General features: G+C 43.7%; 1 protein-coding gene across 1 annotated transcript in view; it reads right to left on the bottom strand.

Annotated features, from left to right (window-relative positions):
- acoxl (acyl-CoA oxidase-like) overlaps nucleotides 1–22,461 on the bottom strand; it is a 437,923-nt gene that overhangs the window by 292,926 nt on the left and 122,536 nt on the right. Inside the window, exon 10 of the mRNA XM_068027531.1 lies at nucleotides 9,724–9,758. Within this exon, the coding sequence (XP_067883632.1) occupies nucleotides 9,724–9,758 (35 nt within the window). The remainder of the gene's footprint in view (nucleotides 1–9,723; nucleotides 9,759–22,461) is intronic.

Raw genomic sequence — 22,461 nt, 5'->3', positions numbered from 1 at the left:
GAACTTCACTGGAATACATCAGCTAAGAAGGGGCAGTCCAAAGAACAGATAGCAATAGACCAGCTCCAGAGGAGGACAACTCCCTTGTCTGCCCTGCCCCTCTTGGTATAGTGTGCCAAATGTGAACGAGGTCTTCACATCTTTCTGGTTTTGAAGCAGACAGTTTCAGGGCTGGTTGCCTGGTACTTCCTATAATTAAAATCCAGCAAACTGAAGTCCAATTTAAATAAAGCACATGATGCTTTTTCTTTCTGCACACGTGCTTGTGGGCCTCACCCATTCATGGCAAGATGACCAGTACATTCCCTCCCATACAACAAAGAAGCTGGCAAATTTCTGCAACTGCCAAGTACCCAAGAGAAAGGTCACTGGCTTTCATGAACAAATGGACAGAATCACAGAATGAAATCCCCCATGTAATTAAATTAGAATTTGACTTCTTGAGTCATAATTAACTTTTTCACAAGGTCTTCATAAAAGATGGTAGACATTTCAAATGGAGATTTCAAGTAAATTAGAAGTGCACAAGTCTTAAATAAAAGCAAAATACTGATGAAAGGTCACAGACCTGAAACGTTAACTCTGTTGCTCTCTCCAGAGATGCTGTCTGATCTGCTGAGTAATTCCAGCACTTTCTGTTTTTATTTTATATTAGTGCACAAGTCTTTTTTTGTCTTGTGGTGCACAAAGACCAATTTAGACATTCCAGTAGTAACAAGACAACTTGCTTTCCTCCCTGCAACCTTTAGTAGCCAATGCTAAGTAAATGATTTTTAAAATGTTGTTTACAATATGAGACTCCAAAAAAAATTTAAGAATCAGACAATAAAACTTAAAACAGAAGAAAAAGGAAACAGAATCCCATTCCTATGCCTCACCCCATTCATGTTTTGTCAAAATGTCATAACCTGAGATGGGCAGATCTACTAGAGTAAATTTAACTGAAAGGGACAGAACAAATATAAACAGTTTTTTTTTAAAAAGTGCCAGACTAAAAGGTCAATTAGCAGAGACCCTAAGGCATTGCCAGATATAGTTCAGGAAAACATAGAATCAGGGAGGAAATAAATTGATAATGGAAGAAAAAAAAAATTCCCCAGCAACAGATGGAAGGTGCTAAAGCTTACAGTCTACATCAAAGGTTGCCTCAGCTTTTGTTTGTCACACCACCCACACAGTACCTAAGTGGAAACTAAATGTTCTTAGCTAATGGGGGGTTTTCTGTTTGGAAAGCATACCCTTCAGATATATTTTCATTAAATAAACACTGTATTTAAATAAACATGACCATTACACAAACACCTAGCTGTTCCGTGAAATGTGGATAAACACTGTCCAAGGATGGTTCAAGACTGCTCATCTGGATGCAATTTATCTAATGTTTTGCTTTCCTCTCCAGTCTTCACTCCTCTACTCCTGAAGGCATTTACCACTTATTATGATGGAGCATCATGCACACAGGCCGCACCCTTCCTCCAGACCTCACCCAAGTGACGAGCCTTCATTGGTGAACCTCGCCAATAGGCATCAGCCAAGTGCACTCTGTCCTCACCCGATATGCTCACATATTCACCTCCAGCAGGGGAGGGCAGGTCACTGATTGGTACTCAGGAGCAGGATCCCTAGCTGATTCCTCCTCTCCAACTAGGTGAGGCAACTGAGGCAAATTATAGCATACCTAGTGTCACCCCGCCAGAGATTGGTTAACAGAGCTCAGAAAGGGGATTTATCCTGATACATTCCTTATCTGAACGGCTCAACTGCTCACTGGATAAACTAGTTGAGGAATCAGGAGATGGGAGAGGAAGGCAGGACAGGGATGAACTTCTGGGGGAAAATTAAATTAAACTTGGCAGCAAAATTTAAAGGGAAATATTTCACCATTTCTGGGGGAAATGATTCAACCTACATTCTAAGCTATGTCTACATGAGAGCAGGGCAAACAGACTGGTTGTTAATGCGACTAGTTAGCTCTGGTTAGGCCCCAGCTGGAATATTGCATCCAGTTGAAGTCACCACACTTCAGAAAGGTTGCAAGGGTCCTTGAGAGGGTGCGCAGGAGATTTACCAGAATGGTTCCAGGGATGGAGGATTTTAATTACAAGGTTAGGTTGGAAAAGCAGGGTTTGTTCTCCTTAGAACAAAGGAGACTGAAGGGAGTATTAACAGAAGTGTACAAGGTTATGATAGGCTTAGATAAGTTAGACAAGGAAAACTGTTCCCATTAACAAATGGTAAAAGGACCAGGGGACACAGATTGAAAGTTTTGGGCAAAAGATGCAGGGGGAATATGAGAAGTGGGTGATAATGACCTGGAACTCACTGCCCAACAAGGGTGATGAAAGTGAAGACAATCAATGACTTCAAGAGGAAGCTGGATGGCCACTTGAAGGAAACAGACTTGCAGGGCTATGGGGATCAAGCGAGGAAGTGGGACTGACTGGATAGCTTCATGGAGAGCCAGTATGGACTCAATGGGCCGAATGGCCTCCTTCTGTGCCGTAAATACCTCTATGACTATGGCTATACTAACAGGTTCTTTTCTAAGTGAAGTCATACATATTTCTGAGGATGCACCTTCTTGGTTTGGTCAAATAAAAACAGATTACAAGTAGAGACAAATGTGACAAGGGTAGAAACCTCAAATTCAATCTCAGTGATAGCAAGAGCCAGAAAAACTTGGAGAAATTGTTCGCGGTTCCAACAGATAAGTTGCACATTTTCAATCCATAATACCTGTCCGATCAACCCTAGTTCACCAAAAGTTGCTGAATTCTGCATTTGAATTTCTACATACAAGGGGCAGGTGAGGAAATTTTCTGACGGGCCATCTTTTAATGGAAGCACTTAAAACCACTTACTTAAAAGATGTACGCACTAAAAGATCACCCATTGAAGGCTTCTCCCTGAGTTTTAAAGCAATGAGACTTGGGAGACTGTTCTACAGCAGCAGAAGTGTTCCGTGAAACTTCACCCCTGGTATTCCGGAAATTGAACTTCTGATGTAAATGACCAGCTCTTGCGTTTCAAGCAATAAATCACCGGAGTTTAGCACGAGTGATTGTTATGACTATACTCGAACCAGGATCTGACAGAAGATTGTCCATTTTGCCCATCACGGTTGATCTTCCAGATGGTGTGGCAACAAAGGGAACAATTACCTTTGATGACATCCATCATGACACCGATAATGAGAAACAGAATGGGGCCCAAGCTCATTGCTCAGGTGTCTCAAGAAGAATGGCGATTCACCAAAATCTAACATTCACGTGTCCCAACCTGTTGCTTCCCCACAGAAAGGTGTTGAAGCCCGATGGGTTCAGCAATCAGAATTAGGAACATAGGAAGATAGGAACAGGAGTAGGCCATTCAGCCTCTCGAGCCTGTCCCACCATTCAATGAGATCATGGCTGATCCGCAACCTAACTCCATATAACTGCCTTTGGCCCATATCCCTTAATATCTTTTAGTTTAGTTTAGAGATACAGCACTGAAACAGGCCCTTCGGCCCACCGAGTCTGTGCCGACCATCAACCACCCATTTATACTAATCCTGCACTAATCCCATATTCCTACCACATCCCCACCTGTCCCTACATTTCCCTACCACCTACCTATACTAGTGGCAATTTATAATGGCCAATTTACCTACCAACCTGCAAGTCTTTTGGCTTGTGGGAGGAAACCGGAGCACCCGGAGAAAACCCATGCAGACACAGGGAGAACTTGCAAACTCCACACAGGCAGTACCCAGAATTGAACCCGGGTCGCTGGAGCTGTGAGGCTGCGGTGCTAATCACTGCACCACTGTGCCGCCAAACAAAAATCTATTTATCTCAGATTTAAAATTAACAACTGTTCTAGCTTCAACTGCTGTTTGTGGGAGAGAGTTCCAAACCTCGATCACCCTTTGCATGAAGAAGTGCTTCCTAACATCTCTCCTGAACGGTCTGGTCCTAATTTTTAGATTATGCCCCCTAGTTTTAGAATCTCCAACCAGTGGAAATAGTTTAATCGAGCTTGTCTTTTCCTATTAATATCTTGAAGACTTCGATCAGATCACCCCTTAACCTTCTAAATTCTAGCGAAAACAGGCCTAATTTGTGTAATCTCTCATTGTAACCTAACCCCTGTAGTCCAGCTTTCATCCTTGTAAACCTACTCCCTCCAAGGCCAATATATCCTTCCTAAGGTGTGGTGCCCAGAACTGCTCACAGTACTCCAAGTGGGGTCTAACCAGGCTTTTGTACAGCTGCAGCATAACCTCTGTGTCTTTATACTCCAATCCTCGAGATATAAAGACTAGCATTCCATTAGCCTTTTTGTGTGCATTAGTTTCAAATGTAAAGAATAAATGGAAATTAGTTGCAACATTGCAGCCTAATTGGTGGGTTAGACCTGGGATTGTCTAATTGCAACATACATGACAGGCTTTCAGTGAAAATTCTCACTTTCTTGAGAAGATTTCTCGCTGGAGGAATTCAGCTGAAGCTGCTTCCACCCAAGTGAAAGAAAACATTTATTTTCCCATCCCATGTAGGAGAAACATTCACAGAAAAAAATATTATTTTACAGAAAACTACATGTTTTAATGTATGGCATAAATAGAACATAAGAGAAATCAATAAGAACAGGGTAGTGGCCCTGTAAGTGTTATCTCTCTCGCATCATATCTCTCCATTGTAGCATCTGCAGTATATCAGAATGCTAGGAAGGACTTACAGCATCTGCAGTATTTTCCTTGTTGCAAATTGAACAATCCTGTTTTCATCTCCACTACCCACCCGACAGATCATGCCCTTTGAGTGAAGAAATTCATCCGAACATTCATTTTAAATTGTCATTTCTTTCATTCATTCAAACCTATGTTCTTTGGTCCTACTTTTCTGACATTCCAATTTACCTCATAGGTGGCTGTGACCTATAAGATAAAAATTGTATTTATATTGTACCTTTCATGACCTAAGAACACCCCAAAGCACTTCATGACTAATAAAGTATCTTTGAATTGCAGGCATTGCTGTAATGTAGGAAAATGCAACCGCTAACTTGCACATGGAAAGGCCTCGCAAGCCACAATGAGAAAAATGACCAGTTTTGGTTTTGTTGGTTGTGCAATAAATGTTGGCCAGGACACAGATCTCTTCTCCAGATAATATCATGGGATCCTTCACATCCACCTGAAAGAGCAGATGATTTAATGTCTCAGCCATCATTGCTGTGCTCCTTGAGTACTGCTCTGAAATGTCAACCTAGATTATGTTCTCAAGGCCTGGAGTGGGGCTTGAACCTATCACCTCCTGTCTCAGCGGCAAAAGTGCTACCACTGAGCCAGGCTGAACCCCACTTCTACTCAATAGGCAGACCACAGCTCACCTGTGACTTTGTGGCAGCTGCCTAGGAAAGGTCTCATTGCTAGTCAGGAGATATCCTTTATTTTTAAACAAAAATTAACAGTGATGAGACACATGCAAATTGACAAAACAGAGAAAAAAAAAATCTATATTTAGCTTGTGATTACATGCCTGTTCAAAGGTCATTTTAGAAAACAAATACAGATACACATCTGGAGCCCAGAAAAACAAAAATCCATTATAAGTCAAAATTGTCAAAACCAACTTTATCTATGTCATCTCTCAGCAAACAAGTCTCTCACCTCACTAAAGATTAGCAGTAACACTTTGTGCCTGGAGAATGTGTGGGATCATTTTGTTATTGTAAATGAAGTGATAAAGACTACTGCAATCATTCAGATCATAAAGTTAGGAACAGCAGCAAAATCCGCGATAAACTCTCATACGCAAAACAAGAAAATACCAAGATAAATGCACCAAATTACTCTGGACCTTTTATTAATTAAAAGGAATTGTTTTTCTTTTAAAAATAGTTTTTTGAACTGGACAAGCCGAGGGCACAACAGATTGAGATGCTTTTCACCAAAATGCACCCAAAGCGAACACAGGCTAATCAAAACACAGGCTAATCAAAAAATAGGTTGTTGAACATGGAAAATATTTTACGAGGGAATTACCTCAAAACCCACGAGCAACAAAACCGTAGGTGGATTATGCAGCCTATTGCCACATGAAATATTTTCCACAGTAAGCAGTCTCAGATGCAGTGTTCTACTTCAGTCATGTCTTCTTACACTACTACGAAAGTATTTACCATAGTAAATTGCAGGTTTAAACTTTACCATTATTTGATGCAATCCTAAGGACACTTTGGGCCAGAGAATTTCCGTCACAGAATTGTTACAGCACAGAAGGAGGCCATTCAGCCCGTCATGTCTGTGCTGACTCTCCGAAAGAACCATCTACCTAGTGCCACTGCTCCGCCTTCTCCACTGTCTTCCTTTTCAGATAATAATCCAATTCCCTCTTGAATGTCTCGATTGAACCTACCTCCACCACACTTTCAGATCCGAACCACTTGCTGCGTGATAAAGTATTTCCTCATATCTCCATTGCTCCTTTTTCCAATTACCTTAAATGTATTCCCTCTTGTTTTTGATCCTTCCACTAATGGGAACAGTTTTTCCGTATCTACTCTGTCCAGACCCCTCATGATTTTGAAGACTTCAGCGTCAACTGCAGTTTGGACATTGACCATAGTGGAACGTGCAGTTGGGCAGGACGACTTTGGCCCCTCTTCAGGGGAAATGGGGACAGGAAGAAGGAGGTGGAGAAATTAATCCCCAGAAAGCGATGTAATGTGTCACGAGAGAGAGACACAGACACAGGGAGGGAGGGAGGGAGGGAGGCAGAGAAGGAATGGGGCAGGGGAGAGAGAGAGAGAGAGAGAGAGAGAGAGAAAGAAAGAGAGAGAGAAGGCAGTTGGGGTTGCTACTCTAGGATAGTCAACAGCAGGTGCCTCAGTGACAGTAGATACTATTTGGAGCAGAGTGAAAGTGTGATTTCGTTGAGGAGGGCAACAAGCCTGATCAAGCAGAGAAGTAGTGATAAACAGTGTACAGTCCTAATAGAGGCATGTTGTAGATAGCAGGAGTAGGAAAAAAATCAAGAGGAGCAGAGCCAAACTGAACAGCAGGGAAAGGAAAGCTGGAGGAGCTCAGGTTAGGGTTAGATATGTCTGGTCTACATTCATCCCAAAAGTAACAGTCAATATCTTGAAGGGGTGATGGCCAGGCTCCCTCTTATTCACTTGTTTTAATACTAATACTTGGGTGGTGCGAGCAAGGTAGTTGCCCACCCATTGTTGACTCGAGGGTATTAAGAACAATCACATGGTGTAGAGCTGGATTTATGTGTTGGCCAATAGATAGCAGGTTCCTTTCCTGAAGTGAAGCATTTTAATGATAAACTAGCGGCTTTCCATGGCCATAAACACTGGGCTATTGGTATGAACGTTTTATGCTCTTTCAAGGTAAGTTTGGTCCTGCTACAGGCTGGTTTTGACTGTTTCATTATTGCAGTTGTGAATGCACACTGTGGAATTGTCAGTGAACAGTCCCACTCCAGAACATACGATGGTCATTGAAGCAGCAACTTGGACCCCTCCCTAAAAAACGCCTGCAGTGATCCCCTGGGTTGTGACAACTAGCCTTCGACAACCACAACCATTTTCCTTTGGTCAGGTATGATCCCAAGCACAGAGGGCTTTCTCTTTGAATCCCATTGATCTTGGTTTTCCTAAGTAAGGCTTCTTGGAGCTATGATCAACCAAATGGTGCCTTGATGTTAAGTACAACCACTCTGGCATATCCTCTGCCATTCATGTGTCCATGTCTGGATCAAGGCTGTGATGAGGTCTAGAGCCAAGTGGTTTTGGCAGAACCCAAACTGAGCATTGCTGAGCAAGTTACTAATGAGTAGATGTCTCCTGTTTGCATTAATAACTCCTTTTATCACTTTTCTGATGGTTGGGAGGAGTCTGATAGGCCAGTGTAGAATTATCTTTTTCTGTGGATAGGACATTGGTGGGCAATCTTCCAGATGCCAGTATCATAAGCTGCCGTGGAAAAGCATGGGGAGTGACTAGCTCAGGTGAACAGGTCTTCAGAAATACAGCCAGGATGCTATCACAGCCCATCATTTTTCCTGGGTCTAGTAATCTCAGCTGCTTTTCAACATCCCCTAAATGTTGAAGGAAGGTTCACTTCCTTCACTTCAAAGATCAAGCCCAAAGTCCCAGCCTCTGAGCTAAGTCTCTGAGAGCAGGAAGTCCCAGGTTTGATTCCAGTCTCTGTTGAGTTAGCTGATCTCAGCCAAGGGTGAAATAGTAATAAATAGAAAAAAAAATCAGCCAGCATGACCACTCCTGATCGTCACACAGTGACCCTTACTGATGAGGCTGTGAATATCAAATATGGACAGGATGGGGTTTGTGATGTTCTCTGCAACTAAACAGCTTGCTCGTTGCATTCACAATGCTCGCATATGAATGACGACCACTTGGGGGAGGTTTTTCTTTTGGGCCTCCTTATCTCGAGAGACAATGGATACGCGCCTGGAGGTGGTCAGTGGTTTGTGAAGCAGCTCCTGGAGTGGCTATAAAGGCCAATTCCAGAGTGACAGGCTCTTCCACAGGTGCTGCAGAGAAATTTGTTTGTCGGGGCTGTTACACAGTTGGCTCTCCCCTTGCGCCTCTCTTTTTTCCTTCCAACTACTAAGTCTCTTCGACTCGCCACATTTTAGTGTGGATGGCAAACAATGAGAGAAGTCAATGTTTACACAGAACGAGGGGAAAAAGCCACAGAGGAGAAAGGCAAAACAGTGAGCAAAAATTGGAAGTTGTGTTTTTAAAGAATATCACAAGGTAAGAAAAACACAACCTTCTAACCATTCCGATCATCCTAACATTCTGTCGGCCCGTCTATGCTCCTCTTACCCTCCCTATCAAATTTTAATACCAAAGCCATTTAAGAAGTGAATTCATCAAAAATAGAAAATCTGCACTTGAAAATACAATAGCACTTGACTGAAATGTACTTGCAGCTCAGGGGCAGCACATTACAAATTCCAGCTGCATATCACAGTTATATTCTGTCATATCAAATTTATTGATTCATGCAGAAAGACATGCATCACCTTACTAATTATCCAGCATTAGAAGAAATCTCTCCCTCAAAACAAACCATTTTAAAGTTTGCAGTTTAGTTTGAATAGGAAAACAAAGATAGCAAAGCATTAAAAAAAGTCTGTAGTTTGCCACTAGTTTAGGCATTTTGCCTTCATCATGACTGGATGATCCCCTTTAAGTTTCTATTTGAAATTTCTACACCAACTTATGTTTCATCATGCAACTATATCGCACTTTTGTACATGAAAAATATCATAAGCTATTTGCAAGATTCAGTTCTTGTAGAGTTCCACAACCACCCACGAGGAAGTGGATCTTTCTTGTGTAGGTGATAGAGGTGAGGGAGGGGGTGGGGGAGGGGGCACATGGGGAGCTACGCACTCTCTGTCAGGGGGTTTCTGGGGATGCCAGGAAATTAGCCATGGTGGTTTCTGAACCGGCAGATGCAGACATACGCTTTGCCGTGTCATGGAAATTTATTGCTTGCTATGAAAATGAAGACCATTATATCAAGCGACAGCTAAAGCTTAATACATGGAAGGAATGAGTCAGCAAAGCAGACTTTGTACTTCCCCTTTTCATCTCCAGAACATAAACCACAGCTTTAAGAAATCTGATTTTTTTTTTTGCCCCCTCTCCCATGTAAACAGAGATTCAAAAGTAAGTATTTGTTGCATTTACCTGTGACTGTAACGAATGGCGATCGTTAATCCAAGCTGAAAATGCAAAAAGAAATGTGTTATAATAAAGAAATTGTACTTGTATAGTGCTTGATTACATTCCGAATGTCCCAAACTGCTTCACATCCAATGAATGACTTTTAAATGCAAGCACAGCAGCCAATTTGCAAACAGCAAATGAGTTGAATAACCAATTGATCCATTTAATTTGTGATGCGAGGTAGGGGAGGTACAAGGTACTTCATTTATTTCTGTCAGCTGCTCAGAGTCCAAGATTTTGTAATTAATTCCAAATAATCGTTAGGTTTGAACCACATCAGTTTGATTGCCATGTTTGATCAGTACTGTCTTACATTGTGACCTTATCAAGAGCCTTTCCGTTGTATGACCCTCTCATTTATAGTATACCAAACTCCTGAATTAAACTCTGTCTCGGATGGTCTTCTATGATGCCTCAGTATACTCTAAATTTTCTTCTCTCTGATTTCAGCCGTGATGAAAACCTGTCTCCCTACATGTAAAGCATTCAAACATGCAGAACAAAATGGAACCAATTGTAGTGCCTCTAGAGCAGGAGGACTATTGCACAGAACAGAAGGCAATTTGGGATTACGCCCATAGACTATATAATAGGGTCTACCTCTTTCAACTATCTAAAGCGAATTCTTTGCATGGACTGTCCTTACCAGGCCAGTTGTGAACGTGCAGTCTGGGTGATTGGCTAAAATTTTATGCACCATTTCACTGATCACCACATGATTCTTTCTATAAAGTTCATTTCTGAAAGAACTTTCAGCTGCAGTATTCGTGACCATAATGTTCATGAATTCACACGTCTCTGAACTCGTCATAGGCAAATTCACCTCCATTATTAGTCGGAAATTTCACTAGTGTCAAAAATAAATTAAGACTTAATTGATTCATTAGTATAAAAACTACAAATTAAGGCAGATTTTATAATTTATTAAATCGAGAGAGTAGCAGAGAGAGACAGAGACCAGTGGGGGGTTTCAAAGAGCTGCAGCAGAGAGAGAGAGAAACATAGAGACATAGAAACATAGAAAATAGGAGCAGGAGTAGGCGAATTGACCCTTCAGGCCTGCTCTACCATTCAAAAAAGATCATGGCTGATCATCTAATTCACTTTCTCCCCATATCCCTTGATCACTTTGGCATTAAGAAATATATCTATCTCCTTCTTGAATATATTTAATGACTTGGCCTCCACTGCCTTCAGCGGCAGAGAATTCCACAGGTTCACCACCCTCTCAGTGAAGAAATTTCTCCTCATCTCGGTTCTAAATGGCATACCCTGTATCCTGAGACTGTGACCCCTGGTTCTGGAGTCCCCAGCCATCGGGAACATCCTCCCTGCATCTAGCCTGTCTCGTCCTGTTCGAAGTTTATAGGTTTCTATGAGATCCCCTCATTCTTCGAAACTCTAGTGAATATAAGCCTAGTCAACCCAATCTCTCCTCATACGTCAATCCTGCCACCCAGGAATCAGCCTAGTAAATCTTCTTTCCACTCCCTCCATGGCAAGAACATCCTCCCTCAGATAAGGACACCAAAACTGCACATAATACTCCAGATGTGGTCTCACCAAGGCCCTGTATAACTACAGTAAGACATTCTTGCTCCTGTACTCAAATCCTCTTGCAATGAAGGCCAACATACCATTCGCCTTCCTAAATGCTTGCTGCAGAGAGGGAGAGAGACAAGCAGGGAGCGTATTGTTTCAAATTAGGATCTGGGAAATTTAAAAAATTCGATCAGGGTAGTGTAACAGTAAGTATTGTAATAACAGAGCAGGACCAGAGGTATTAACTAAAATTTATAATTTAAACTGCATGGACAGTTCATGCAAAGAATTCGCTCCAGATGGTTGAACGATGTAGTCCCTTATCAGATAGCCCATGGGCGAAATCCCAAATTGCCTTCTGTTCCATGTGATAGTCCTCCTAATTAGATAGTTAGAAAGGGAATAAAGGGGTTTTGTTAGATCATGGATGGGCATCTGTGACCTGCTGATTGCAATTCTTGTACCATGTGGGAACTTCAGGATACTTCATGTGTCTTAGGTGACCACGTGTGTAGGAAGTGTCTCCAGCTGCTTCAGCGCGAGTTCAGAATTTTCAAGCTTGAGGGGCTGCAGAAATCACTGTGGAGCATCTGGGAACAGGAGGGTTTCCTGGATCGTACATTCCAGGAAATGGTCACCCCTCAGGCAATAGGAGTTCAGGATTTTTTTTTATTCATTCCTGGGATGTGGGCGTCGCTGGCTAGAGTCATAGACTCAGTTATACAGCACAGAAACAGGCCCTTCGGCCCATCATAACTGTGCCGGCCATCAAGCACCTAACTATTCTAGTCCCATTTTCCTAGGCCAGCTAGGCCAGCATTTATTGCCCATCACTAATTGCCCTTGAGAAGGTGGTGGTGAACTGCCTTCTTGAACTGCTGCAGTCCTTGGGGTGTAGGTACGCCCACGGTGCTATTAGGAAGGGAGTTCCAGGATTTTGACCCTGCAACAGTAAAGGAACGACGATATAGTTCCAAGCCAGGATGGTGTGTGGTTTGGAGGGGAACTTGCAGGTGGTGGTGTTCCCATGCAACTGCTCCCTTGTCCTTCTAGGTGGTAAAGGTCACGGGTTTGGAAGGTGCTGTCGAAGGAGCCTTGGTGAGTTGCTGCAGTGCATCTTGTAGATGGTACACACTGCTGCCACTGTGTGTCAGTGGTGAAGTGAGTGAATGTTGAAGGTGGTGCACGGGGTGCCAATCAAGGGGGTTGCTTTGTCCTGGATGGTGACGAGCTTCTTGAGTATTGTTGGAGCTGCACCCATCCAGGCAAGTGGAGAGTATTCCATCACACTCCTAACTTGTGCCTCGTAGATAGTGGACAGGCATTGGGGAGACAGGAGGTGAGTTACTCGCCGCAGAATTCCCAGCCTCAGACCTGTTCTTGTAGCCATAGCGTTTACGTGGCTGGTTCAGTTTAGTTTCTGGTCAATGGTAACCCCAGGCTGTTGACAGTAGGTGGGTAGCAATCCGGAAGAATAGGAAGAGGCAGAAAGTGCAGGAATCTTTGGGAGAGTACCACTCTCAAATTGGTACTCAGCTTTGGAGACTGCTGGGAGTGACGACATCTTGAAGGAGTGCAGCCCAGATCATGGCAACAATGGGCATGGGACTGTACGGGAGGGAGCAGCAAAGTGCCGAAATGCAGTTGTTATCGGTGATTCCATAGTCAGGAGGGCAGATAGGCATTTCTGTAACAGTTACCATGAGTCCCGCATGGTGTATTGCCTCCCTGGTGCCAGCTTAAAGAACATCACGGAGATGGTGCGGGAAATTCTGCAGGGGGAAGGGAGTGAGCCAGAGGTTGTGGTATATAATGACATAGAAAGGACAGGTGTTGAGGCCCTAAGGTGAGATTGTCAGGAGCTAGGGAGGAAGGTAAAGAGTAATACCTCGAAGGTAGTAATCGCTGGATTACTCCCAGTGCCATGCGCTAGTGAGAATAGAAATAGGAATATAGGGAGGATCAAAGCGTGACTTGAAGCATGGTGCAGGAGGGAGGGCTTCAGATTCTTTGGATATTGGGACCAGTTCTGGGCAGAAGGCACCTATACAAAAGGAACGTGTTGCACCTTAACAGGACTAGGACTAATGTCCTCACAGGGAGATTCACTAGTGTGGTTGGGGAGGGATTAAACTAAACAGGCAGGGAGACAGGCACCAGCATATAGAGGTAGAAAGCAGGAATAAGGTGCATAATGTGAGAGTGTTAGACAGTACTAGAGAAGGGAGTAGTTCTGTATGAGATGGGAGCGGACTGAGAAGGACTACAAGGAATGCAAAGACAAGATTATAATGCATGGGCTGAATTTTCTTCTCCTGCTGCCGCTCCTGACGGTGGTTGGAAAAAATGACTGCCCTCGTGCCGCCATGCCACTGCGATTTACCTTGCGGCAGCCCAGGATAGCAAGCCAGTCGAGCCGCTACCCCAATCACGTGGAGGGGACGGGCTCTGCGACACGGGCAACAGCGTTAGCTGCCTGTGCGCAGGCACTGGCGCCATTTTTAAAGGACAGCCAGCCCTGCCGGCTCATTTAAATTTTTAAAGTCCTACACCCTGCCCCCCAAAGTCCCGCAAAAAAACTATCGCCCCTTCCCCCCCCCCATAACAATTAAATGCAGTAGTTGCCTTCTTGCATCGCCCTCCCCAAAACACTTACCTGCAACACCTGACCTTCCACCCCCCGCAACTGATCAAAGTGCAGTGATCACCCATTCCCACCCTCCCCTACACTAGTAATGGCGATCGGAACCTGTCCTCCCCCACCCCCTCACTGCACTAATGCTCCTAAGCTCCCCACTTCCCACCTTGGTCACACTTGCTTTCCCTAGACAGGAAAGTGAAAGCATGTGAGTGCTGGCTGCCACTCAGAAGATCTGGGAAGAAGGTAAGATAGATGTTAACTTTATTCAATTAATTAATTTAAATATGTCAAGCCGGGTCCCGTCGCCCAGTGGCGGGGGGGGGGCCACCACGGAGCCTCGCTACCTCTGGGAAGATCGGGCCCGGCACCCCCGACATCGGACTCCGTGGCTGGCCACTGCTGGTACAGTCTTCCGGCCCAACCACGGATCCCAACATTGGGACCTCTACAAAATCCCAGCCCATGTGTGTAAGCACACAAAGTCTGGTGAATAACGTTGGTGAGCTACAAGCACAAATAGCAGTTTGGAAATATGATATGGTGGCAATAATGGAAATGTGGCTCAAAAATGGCGAGGACTGGGTGCTTAATATACAAGGATATAAAGTGTTGCTGCTGCTCTCACATGCGTTCACGTCTTCAGGAGAAGGAATTTCCTCCACACAAGATCTGGTGGCAGGTTGTTCAACCTTGCCCGTCTTAGAGCGAAGACCAAAGTACGGAAAGTCCCCATCAGGGAACTCCTCTTTGCTGACGATGCTGCATTAACATCTCACACTGAAAAGTGTCTGCAGAGACTCATCGACAGGATTGCGGCTGCTTGCAACGAATTTGGCCTAACCATCAGCCTCAAGAAAATGAACATCATGGGACAGGATGTCAGAAATGCTCCATCCATCAATATCAGCGACCACGCTCTGGAAGTGGTTCAAGAGTTCACCTACCTAGGCTCAACTATCACCAGTAACCTGTCTCTCGATGCACAAATCAACAAGCGCCTGGGAAAGGCTTCCACTGCTATGTCCAGACTGGCCAAGAGAGTGTGGGAAAATGGCACACTGACACGGAACACAAAAGTCCAAGTGTATCAAGCCTGTGTCCTCAGTACCTTGCTCTATGGCAGCGAGGCCTGGACAACGTATGTCAGCCAAGAGCGACGTCTCAATTCATTCCATCTTCGCTGCCTCCAGAGAATCCTTAGCATCAGGTGGCAGGAGCGTATCTCCAACACAGAAGTCCTCGAGACGGCCAACATCCCCAGCATATACACCCTACTGAGCCAGCGGCGCTTGAGATGGCTTGGCCATGTGAGCCGCATGGAAGATGGCAGGATCCCCAAGGACACATTGTACAGCGAGCTCGTCACTGATATCAGACCCACCGGCCATCCATGTCTCCGCTTTAAAGACGTCTGCAAACGCGACATGAAGTCCTGTGACATTGATCACAAGTTGTGGGAGTCAGTTGCCAGCGATCGCCAGAGCTGGCGGGCAGCCATAAAGGTGGGGCTAAAGTGTGGTGGGTCAAAGAGACTTAGCAGTTGGCAGGAAAAAAGACAGAAGCACAAGGAGAGAGCCAACTGTGTAACAGCCCCGACAAACAATTTTATCCGCAGCACCTGTGGAAGAGCCTGGCACTCTAGAATTGGCCTTTATAGCCACTCCAGGCGCTACTTCACAAACCACTGACCACCTCCAGGCGCTTACCCATTGTCTCTCAAGACAAGGAGGCCAAAGAAGAAGAAAATGTTCAGAAAAGACAGAGAAGGGAAAAAGGGAGGTGGGGATATCAGTACTAATTAGGGAAGACATTGCATGTTGGAAAAGGAGGATGTCCTTGAAAGGAAAAGGGCAGAATCCATTTGGTTAGAGTTGAGAAACAAAAAGGGTATGATCACATTACCAGGGGTATTCTATAGGCCTCCAATTAGTGAACGAGAGATAGAGGAGCAAATCTGCAGGGAAATCACAGAGATGTGTCAGAACTATAAGAGTAGTGATACTGGAAGACTTTAATTATCCAACCACCTATTAGTATAATATATAATAAAGGGTAAGGATGGGGTGGAATTTCTGAAATGTGTTCAGGATAACTTTCTTGATCAGTATGTTCTCAGCCCAACTAGAAAGGAAGCATTGTTGGATCTGGTGCTGAAAAATGAGGTGGCCAAGTGGACCAAGTGTCTGTGGGAGAGCATTTGGTTAAGAGTGATCATCATATCATAAGATTTAGACTAATAATGCAGAAAAGCAAGGAACAGAATAAGGTAGAACATCTAGATGAGCTAATTTCAACGCGATGAGAAGGGATCTAGCCAGAGTAGAATGGAACCAAAGGAACAGGAAGAGCTGTATCAGAACAATGGGTTAACTTTAAGGAAAAGATGCTTCAGGTACAGGCTAGGTACATTCGAACAAGGCCGAAAGGTAAGGGAACCAAAAACAGGGTTCCTTGGATGACGAGGGATATAGAGATTATGAAGAACCAAAAAAATACTGTATATCGTGCACGTCAGATGACTTCTTCAAGTGAGAACCAGGCCTCATACAATAACTTGAGAGGGGATATGAAGAGGAAAATAAGACTGGAAAAGAGAGAGTATGAGAAAACAATGGCAGTCAACATAAAAAAGAACCCAAAGATCTTCTACCTGCATGTCAATAGTAAGTGGGTAGTACGAGGTGGAGTGGGATCTATTTGGGACAAAGATGGTCACATATGCTCCGAGGTGTTCAAGCCCATCATATATTCTTCCATGGAATGACCATCTGGTTTCCGAAATCTATCAAATTTTGACCATACCTCATAAGCAGTTAACTGATCATCTTTCTTTTAGATTTCAACCAAGCACTCTAATAGAAGGTCCAAACCTTGATCACTATCCAACTGACAGGCATCCATCTAAAAAAATACTTTACATCTGATTTTAGTTCTTGTACAAAGTGACAATGCAAAGGCCATTACTTGTTTTCTCTTTGGTAGGGACGTAACCCATGCCCACATATCCACTTCATTCTTCCACTAGTCATATAGTTCAGACTCTGAGAACATCAGAAGATAATCTCAGAGTTTTGAAAGAGGTAGCTATGGAGATAGGGGATGCATTGGTGATCATGTTCCAAAATTCTATAGAGTCTGGAGCAGTTCCTCCAGATTGGAAGGTTGCAAATGTCACCCCACTATTTAAGAAGGGGGGGAAGAGAGAAAACAGGGAATTACAGACATGTTAGCCTTACAGTCATTGGGAAAATGCTAGAATCTATTCGAAAGAATGTGATAAATGAACACTTGGATAATAATGATCTGACTGGGCATAGTCAACATGGATTTATGAATGGGAAATCATGTTTGATGAACCTGTTGGAGCTTTTTGCGGATGTTACTAACAGAATTGATAAAGGGGAGTCGGTAGATGCGGTATATTGGATTTTCAAAAGGCCTTCAATAAAGTCCTCCACGGGAGGTTGGTTAGCAAAATTAAGGCACATGGGATAGGAGGTAATGGATTAAGAATTGGTTAACAGGCAAATGCCGGTGGTCTCTCTCGAGACAAGAAGGCCAAAAAGGAGCAGGCAGAAAACAGAGAATAGGAATAAACGGGTCATTCTCACGTTGGCAGGCTGTGACTAGTGGGGTAGCGCAGGGATCATTGCTTGGGCCCCAGCTGTTCACAAAATATATCAATGATTTGGATGTGGGGACCAAATGTAGTATTTCCAAGCTCGCGGATAACACAAAACTAGGTGGGAATGTATGTTGTAAGGAAGATGCAAAGCGCCTTCAAGGGGATTTGGACAGACTTAGTGAGTGGGCAAGAACATGGCAGATGGAATATAATGTGGAAAAATGTGAGGTCATCCACTTTGGTAGGAGGAATAGATGTGCAGAGTATTTCCTAAATGGTAAGAGATTAGAAAGTGTAGCTGTACAAAGGGACCTGGGTGTCCTCGTCAATAAGTCACTGAAAGCTAACATGCAGGTGCAGCAAGCAATTCGGAAGACTAATGGTATATTGGCCTTTATCGCAAGAGGATTTGAGTACAGGAGTAGTGAAATCTTGCTTCAATTGTATAGAACCTTGGTTAGGCCGCACCTGGAGTGCTGTGTGCAGTTTTGGTCCCCTTATCTTAGGAAGGATATTATTGCCATCGAGGGAGTGCAATCAAGGTTCACCAGACTTGTTCCCGGGTTGGCAAGACTGTCCTATGAAGAGAGATTGGGGAAACTGGGCATGTATTCTCCAGAGTTTTGAAGAATGAGAGGTGATCTCATTGAAACCTACAAAATACGTAAAGGAATAGACAGGGTAGATGCAGCTAAGATGTTTCACCTGGTTGGGGAGTCTAGAACCAGGGGACATAATTTCAAAATAAGGGGGAAGCCACTGGGACCGAGGTGAGGAGAAATGTCGATACTCAGAGGATTGTGAATCTTTGGAATTCTCTACCCCAGAGGGCTGTGGAAGTTCAGTCATTGAGTATGTTTAAAGCAGAGATTGACAGATTTCGAAATACTAATGACATAAAGGGATATGAGGAGAGTGTGGGAAAAAGGCATTTAAGTGGATGATCAGCCATGATCATATTGAATGGCGGGGCACGCTCGATGGGCTGAATGGCCTACTCCTGCTCCGATGTTCTTATGTTCCTATAATCATACCCTGACAAATTACACTTACTTTCTGCCATTTTCCACAATGGCCACTAGGACTTCAGTTTTCAGTCTGAATTTTTTTTCTCTTTTTTCCCAATGTTCACCTTTAGGCAACCATCCTCTGCTACCATGTTCTATTCCAGAAAGCCAGGTGGTGAAAGATAGAACTAGAGCCAATCTTTACACACTTTATTTACAGAGACGCACCTCATAACCTACAACCACAGTTTCAGTCTGTTCCCATTTATATCTTTTATTTATAGGTGCATAAATGAATCCTCAGTTAATGCCTACCACCTGTATACAATTAAACACAAATAATCTACAATTAACACATGGAATCAATTTTTAAATCCACTGAGACCTGGCTTTTTCAGAACCATTGGCAGACCCAAATTTGGCCCAATTCAGCCAAATTTGGGTTGAAAAAACAACTTGCATTTATATAGCACTTTTCACAACCACTGGACATCCCAGAGAGCTTTATAGCCAATAAAGTACTTTTGATGCATAATCACTGTTGTAATGTCAGAAATGCAGCACAAAACAACTTCCAAAAACAACAATGTGATAATGACCAGATAATCTGTTCTTTTGTGATGTTGATTGAGGGATAAATATTGGCCAGGACAACGGGGATAACTCCCTGCTCGTCTTCGAATAATGCCATGGGATCTTTTACATCCACCTTAGAGGGAAAGCTGGGCCTCACTTTAACATCTCATCCGAAAGACAGCAGCTTTGACAATGCAGCACTCCCTCAGTACTGTACTGGAGTGTCAGCCTTGATTTTTGTACTCAAGTCCTGGAGTGAGACTTTAACCCCGAACTTTGTGTCTCAGAGGCATGAGTGCTATCTAACTGAGCCAAGGCTGACGAGGTTTGATATGATTTGTTCCTTTTAATAAAATGCTGTTCATTCACAGATCCATACTGTGTTCCATTACATATATAATCAGCATCATGATATTCCTTCCAGTACATTGCCTCTGCTTGCATCTAGATCATAGATCATAGAGATCACAGAGAGATACAGCACTGAAACAGGCCCTTCGGCCCACCAATAACCACCCATTTAGACTAATCCTACATTAATCCCATCTTCCCTACCACATCCTCACCATTCTCCTACCACATACCTACACTAGGGGCAATTGATAATGGCCAATTTACCTATCAACCTGCAAGTCTTTGGCTGTGGGAGGAAACCGGAGCACCCGGCGGAAACCCACACGGACACAGGGAGAACTTGCAAACTCCGCACAGGCAGTACCCGGAACTGAACCCGGGTCGCTGGAGCTGTGAGGCTGCGGTGCTAACCACCGCGCCACTGTGCCGCTCTACAGTAACAGCAGGTACAATGTTCTTCAAATTTTCTTATTTATATTCAACGACTTTGGATTCGTAATTACCTTATTATTTTGGGAAGGGGAGAAAAGTGTCCGATCCCTGCATCTAAGCTGGTGGCGAAACCTTTGAGCTTTGTTAATCTCATGGGAGTTGGGGGAGAACAGAGCTGGGGTGGGAAAGAGTATTTAATCTTTCTAACTTTTATTGGGATATGCGTCATAGAGTTATACAGCACAGAAACAGGCCCTTTGGCCCATCGTGTCTGTGCCGGCCACCAAGCACCTATCTATTCTAATCCCATTTTCCAGCACTTGGCCCGTAGCCTTGCATGCTATGGCATTTCAAATGCTTATCTAAATACTTCTTAAATGTTGTGAAGGTTCCTGCCTCTACCACCTCTTCAGGCAGTGTGTTCCAGATTCCAACCATCCTCTGGGTGAAAAAGTTTTTCCTCAAATCCCCTCTAATCCTCCTGTCCCTACCTTAAATCTATACCCCCTGGTCACTGACCCTTCCGCTAAGGGAAAAAGTTTCTTCATGTCTATCCTATCAATGCCCCTCATAATTTTGTATACCTTAATCAGGTCCCCCCCCTCAGCCTTCTCTGCTCTAAGAAAAACAACCCTAGCCTATCCAGTCTCTCTTCATAGCTGAAATGCACCAGCCCAGGCAACATCCTGATGAATCTCCTCTGCACCCTCTCCAGTGCAATCACATCCTTCCTACAGTGTAGTGCCCAGAACTGTACACAGTACTCCAGCTGTGGCCTAACTAGCGTTATATACAGCTCCATCATAATCTCCCTGCTCTTATATTCTGTGCCTCGGCATAGGCCCCTCTGTACTTCCTGGGGTCCTACCATCCATTGTATATTCCCTTGCTTTATTAGTCCTCCAAAAAGCATCAGCTCACACTTCTCAGGATTAAATTCCATTTGCCACTGCTCCGCCCATCTATATCGTCCTGTAATCTAAGGCTTTCCTCCTTACTATTTATGACACCACTAATTTTTGTGACATCTGCGAACTTACTGATCATACCTCCTATATTCACGACTAAATCATTAATGTACACTACAAACAGTAAGGGTCCTAGCACCGATCCCTGCGGTACACCACTGGTCACAGGCTTCCACTCGCAAAAACAACCCTCAACCATCATCCTCTGCCTCCTGCCACTAAGCCAATTTTGGGTCTAATTTGCCAAATTACCCTGGATCCCATGGGCTCTTACCTTCTTGACCAATCACCCATGCGGGACCTTATCAAAAGCCTTACTGAAGTCCATGTAGACTACATCAATTGCTTTACCCTCATCTACACATCTAATCACCGCCTCAAAAAATTCAATCAAGTTTATTGGACACGATCTCCCCCTGACAAAGCCATGCTGACTATCCCTGCCTCTCCAAGTAGCGATTAATCCTGTCCCTCAGAATTTTTTCCAATAGTTTCCCGACCACTGATGTTAGACCCACCAGCCTGTAATGACCTGCTACCCTTCTTGAAATAATGGTCCCACATTCGCTGTCCTCCAGTCCTCTGGTACCTCTCCTGTGGTCGCAGAGGATTTGAAAATTTGTGTCAGAGCCTCTGCTATCTCCTCCCTTGCCTCACATAACAGCCTGGGATACATCTCATCTAGGCCTGGGGATTTATCCACTTTTAAGCCTGCTAAAAGCCCGCTGAGGAATAAGGAAAGAAAGTATCCAAACCCTGGATACATAATTGCATTGCAAACACTTTAACAGTCCATCATAGAATCATACATCGCAGAAGGAGGCCATTCAGCCCACTGAGCCTGTGCCAGCTCTTAGAAAGAACTAACCAACTTTGTCCCACACACACAACTTTTCCTCATAACCTTGGCAGTTAGTCCTCTTTAAGTACAAGTCCAATTGCCTTTTAGAAGTTGTTAAGGAATCTAATTTCACCAACCTTTCAGTTAGTGTACTCCAGATCTTATCAACCCTCTGTGTGAAAAGAAGTCTCCTCATTACCCTTTTTTCTATTGCCATTTGGTTGCTGACACACTTGCCAAAGGAAATAGTTTCCATATAAAGGCAAAATTTACTTCAGGGGTTTAGAGGTCCATGGAATAAAATGCCTCACTTTTGCAACTGAAACATCCATACAGAAGAGCCTCACTCTCTCAAATAGCCAAATTAAGTAGCCTTTTCGATGGTAAAACAGATGCATTGTGTAAAAACATGCACTGAACCATATGTTACACAGGCTTAATTCAAAAATACAAATATACAGCACAGGATAGACCAGCTGGCCCATCAAGTCTGTCCTTTCATGGCATGGTGTAATTTTTGCCGACATAGAATTGCAAAACAGAATGAATCCATTTTGACTGAATCAATCTGTTTTGATGTTTATCTTGCAAGTGAGCAATAATCCAAATCCTATGTGCTAATCCTGTTCCCAAATTGCTATCAGCTTTCCTTTCAACCTATATAACCTATTCTTATAGCTTGACAAACACGAGCTCCAACAGGGTATTTTACA

Source organism: Heterodontus francisci, chromosome 3, assembly GCF_036365525.1.
Source record: "Heterodontus francisci isolate sHetFra1 chromosome 3, sHetFra1.hap1, whole genome shotgun sequence".
Taxonomy (NCBI): domain Eukaryota; kingdom Metazoa; phylum Chordata; class Chondrichthyes; order Heterodontiformes; family Heterodontidae; genus Heterodontus; species Heterodontus francisci.
Note: the sequence above shows the minus strand (reverse complement) of the source record. Positions and strands in the feature narration are given on the sequence as shown.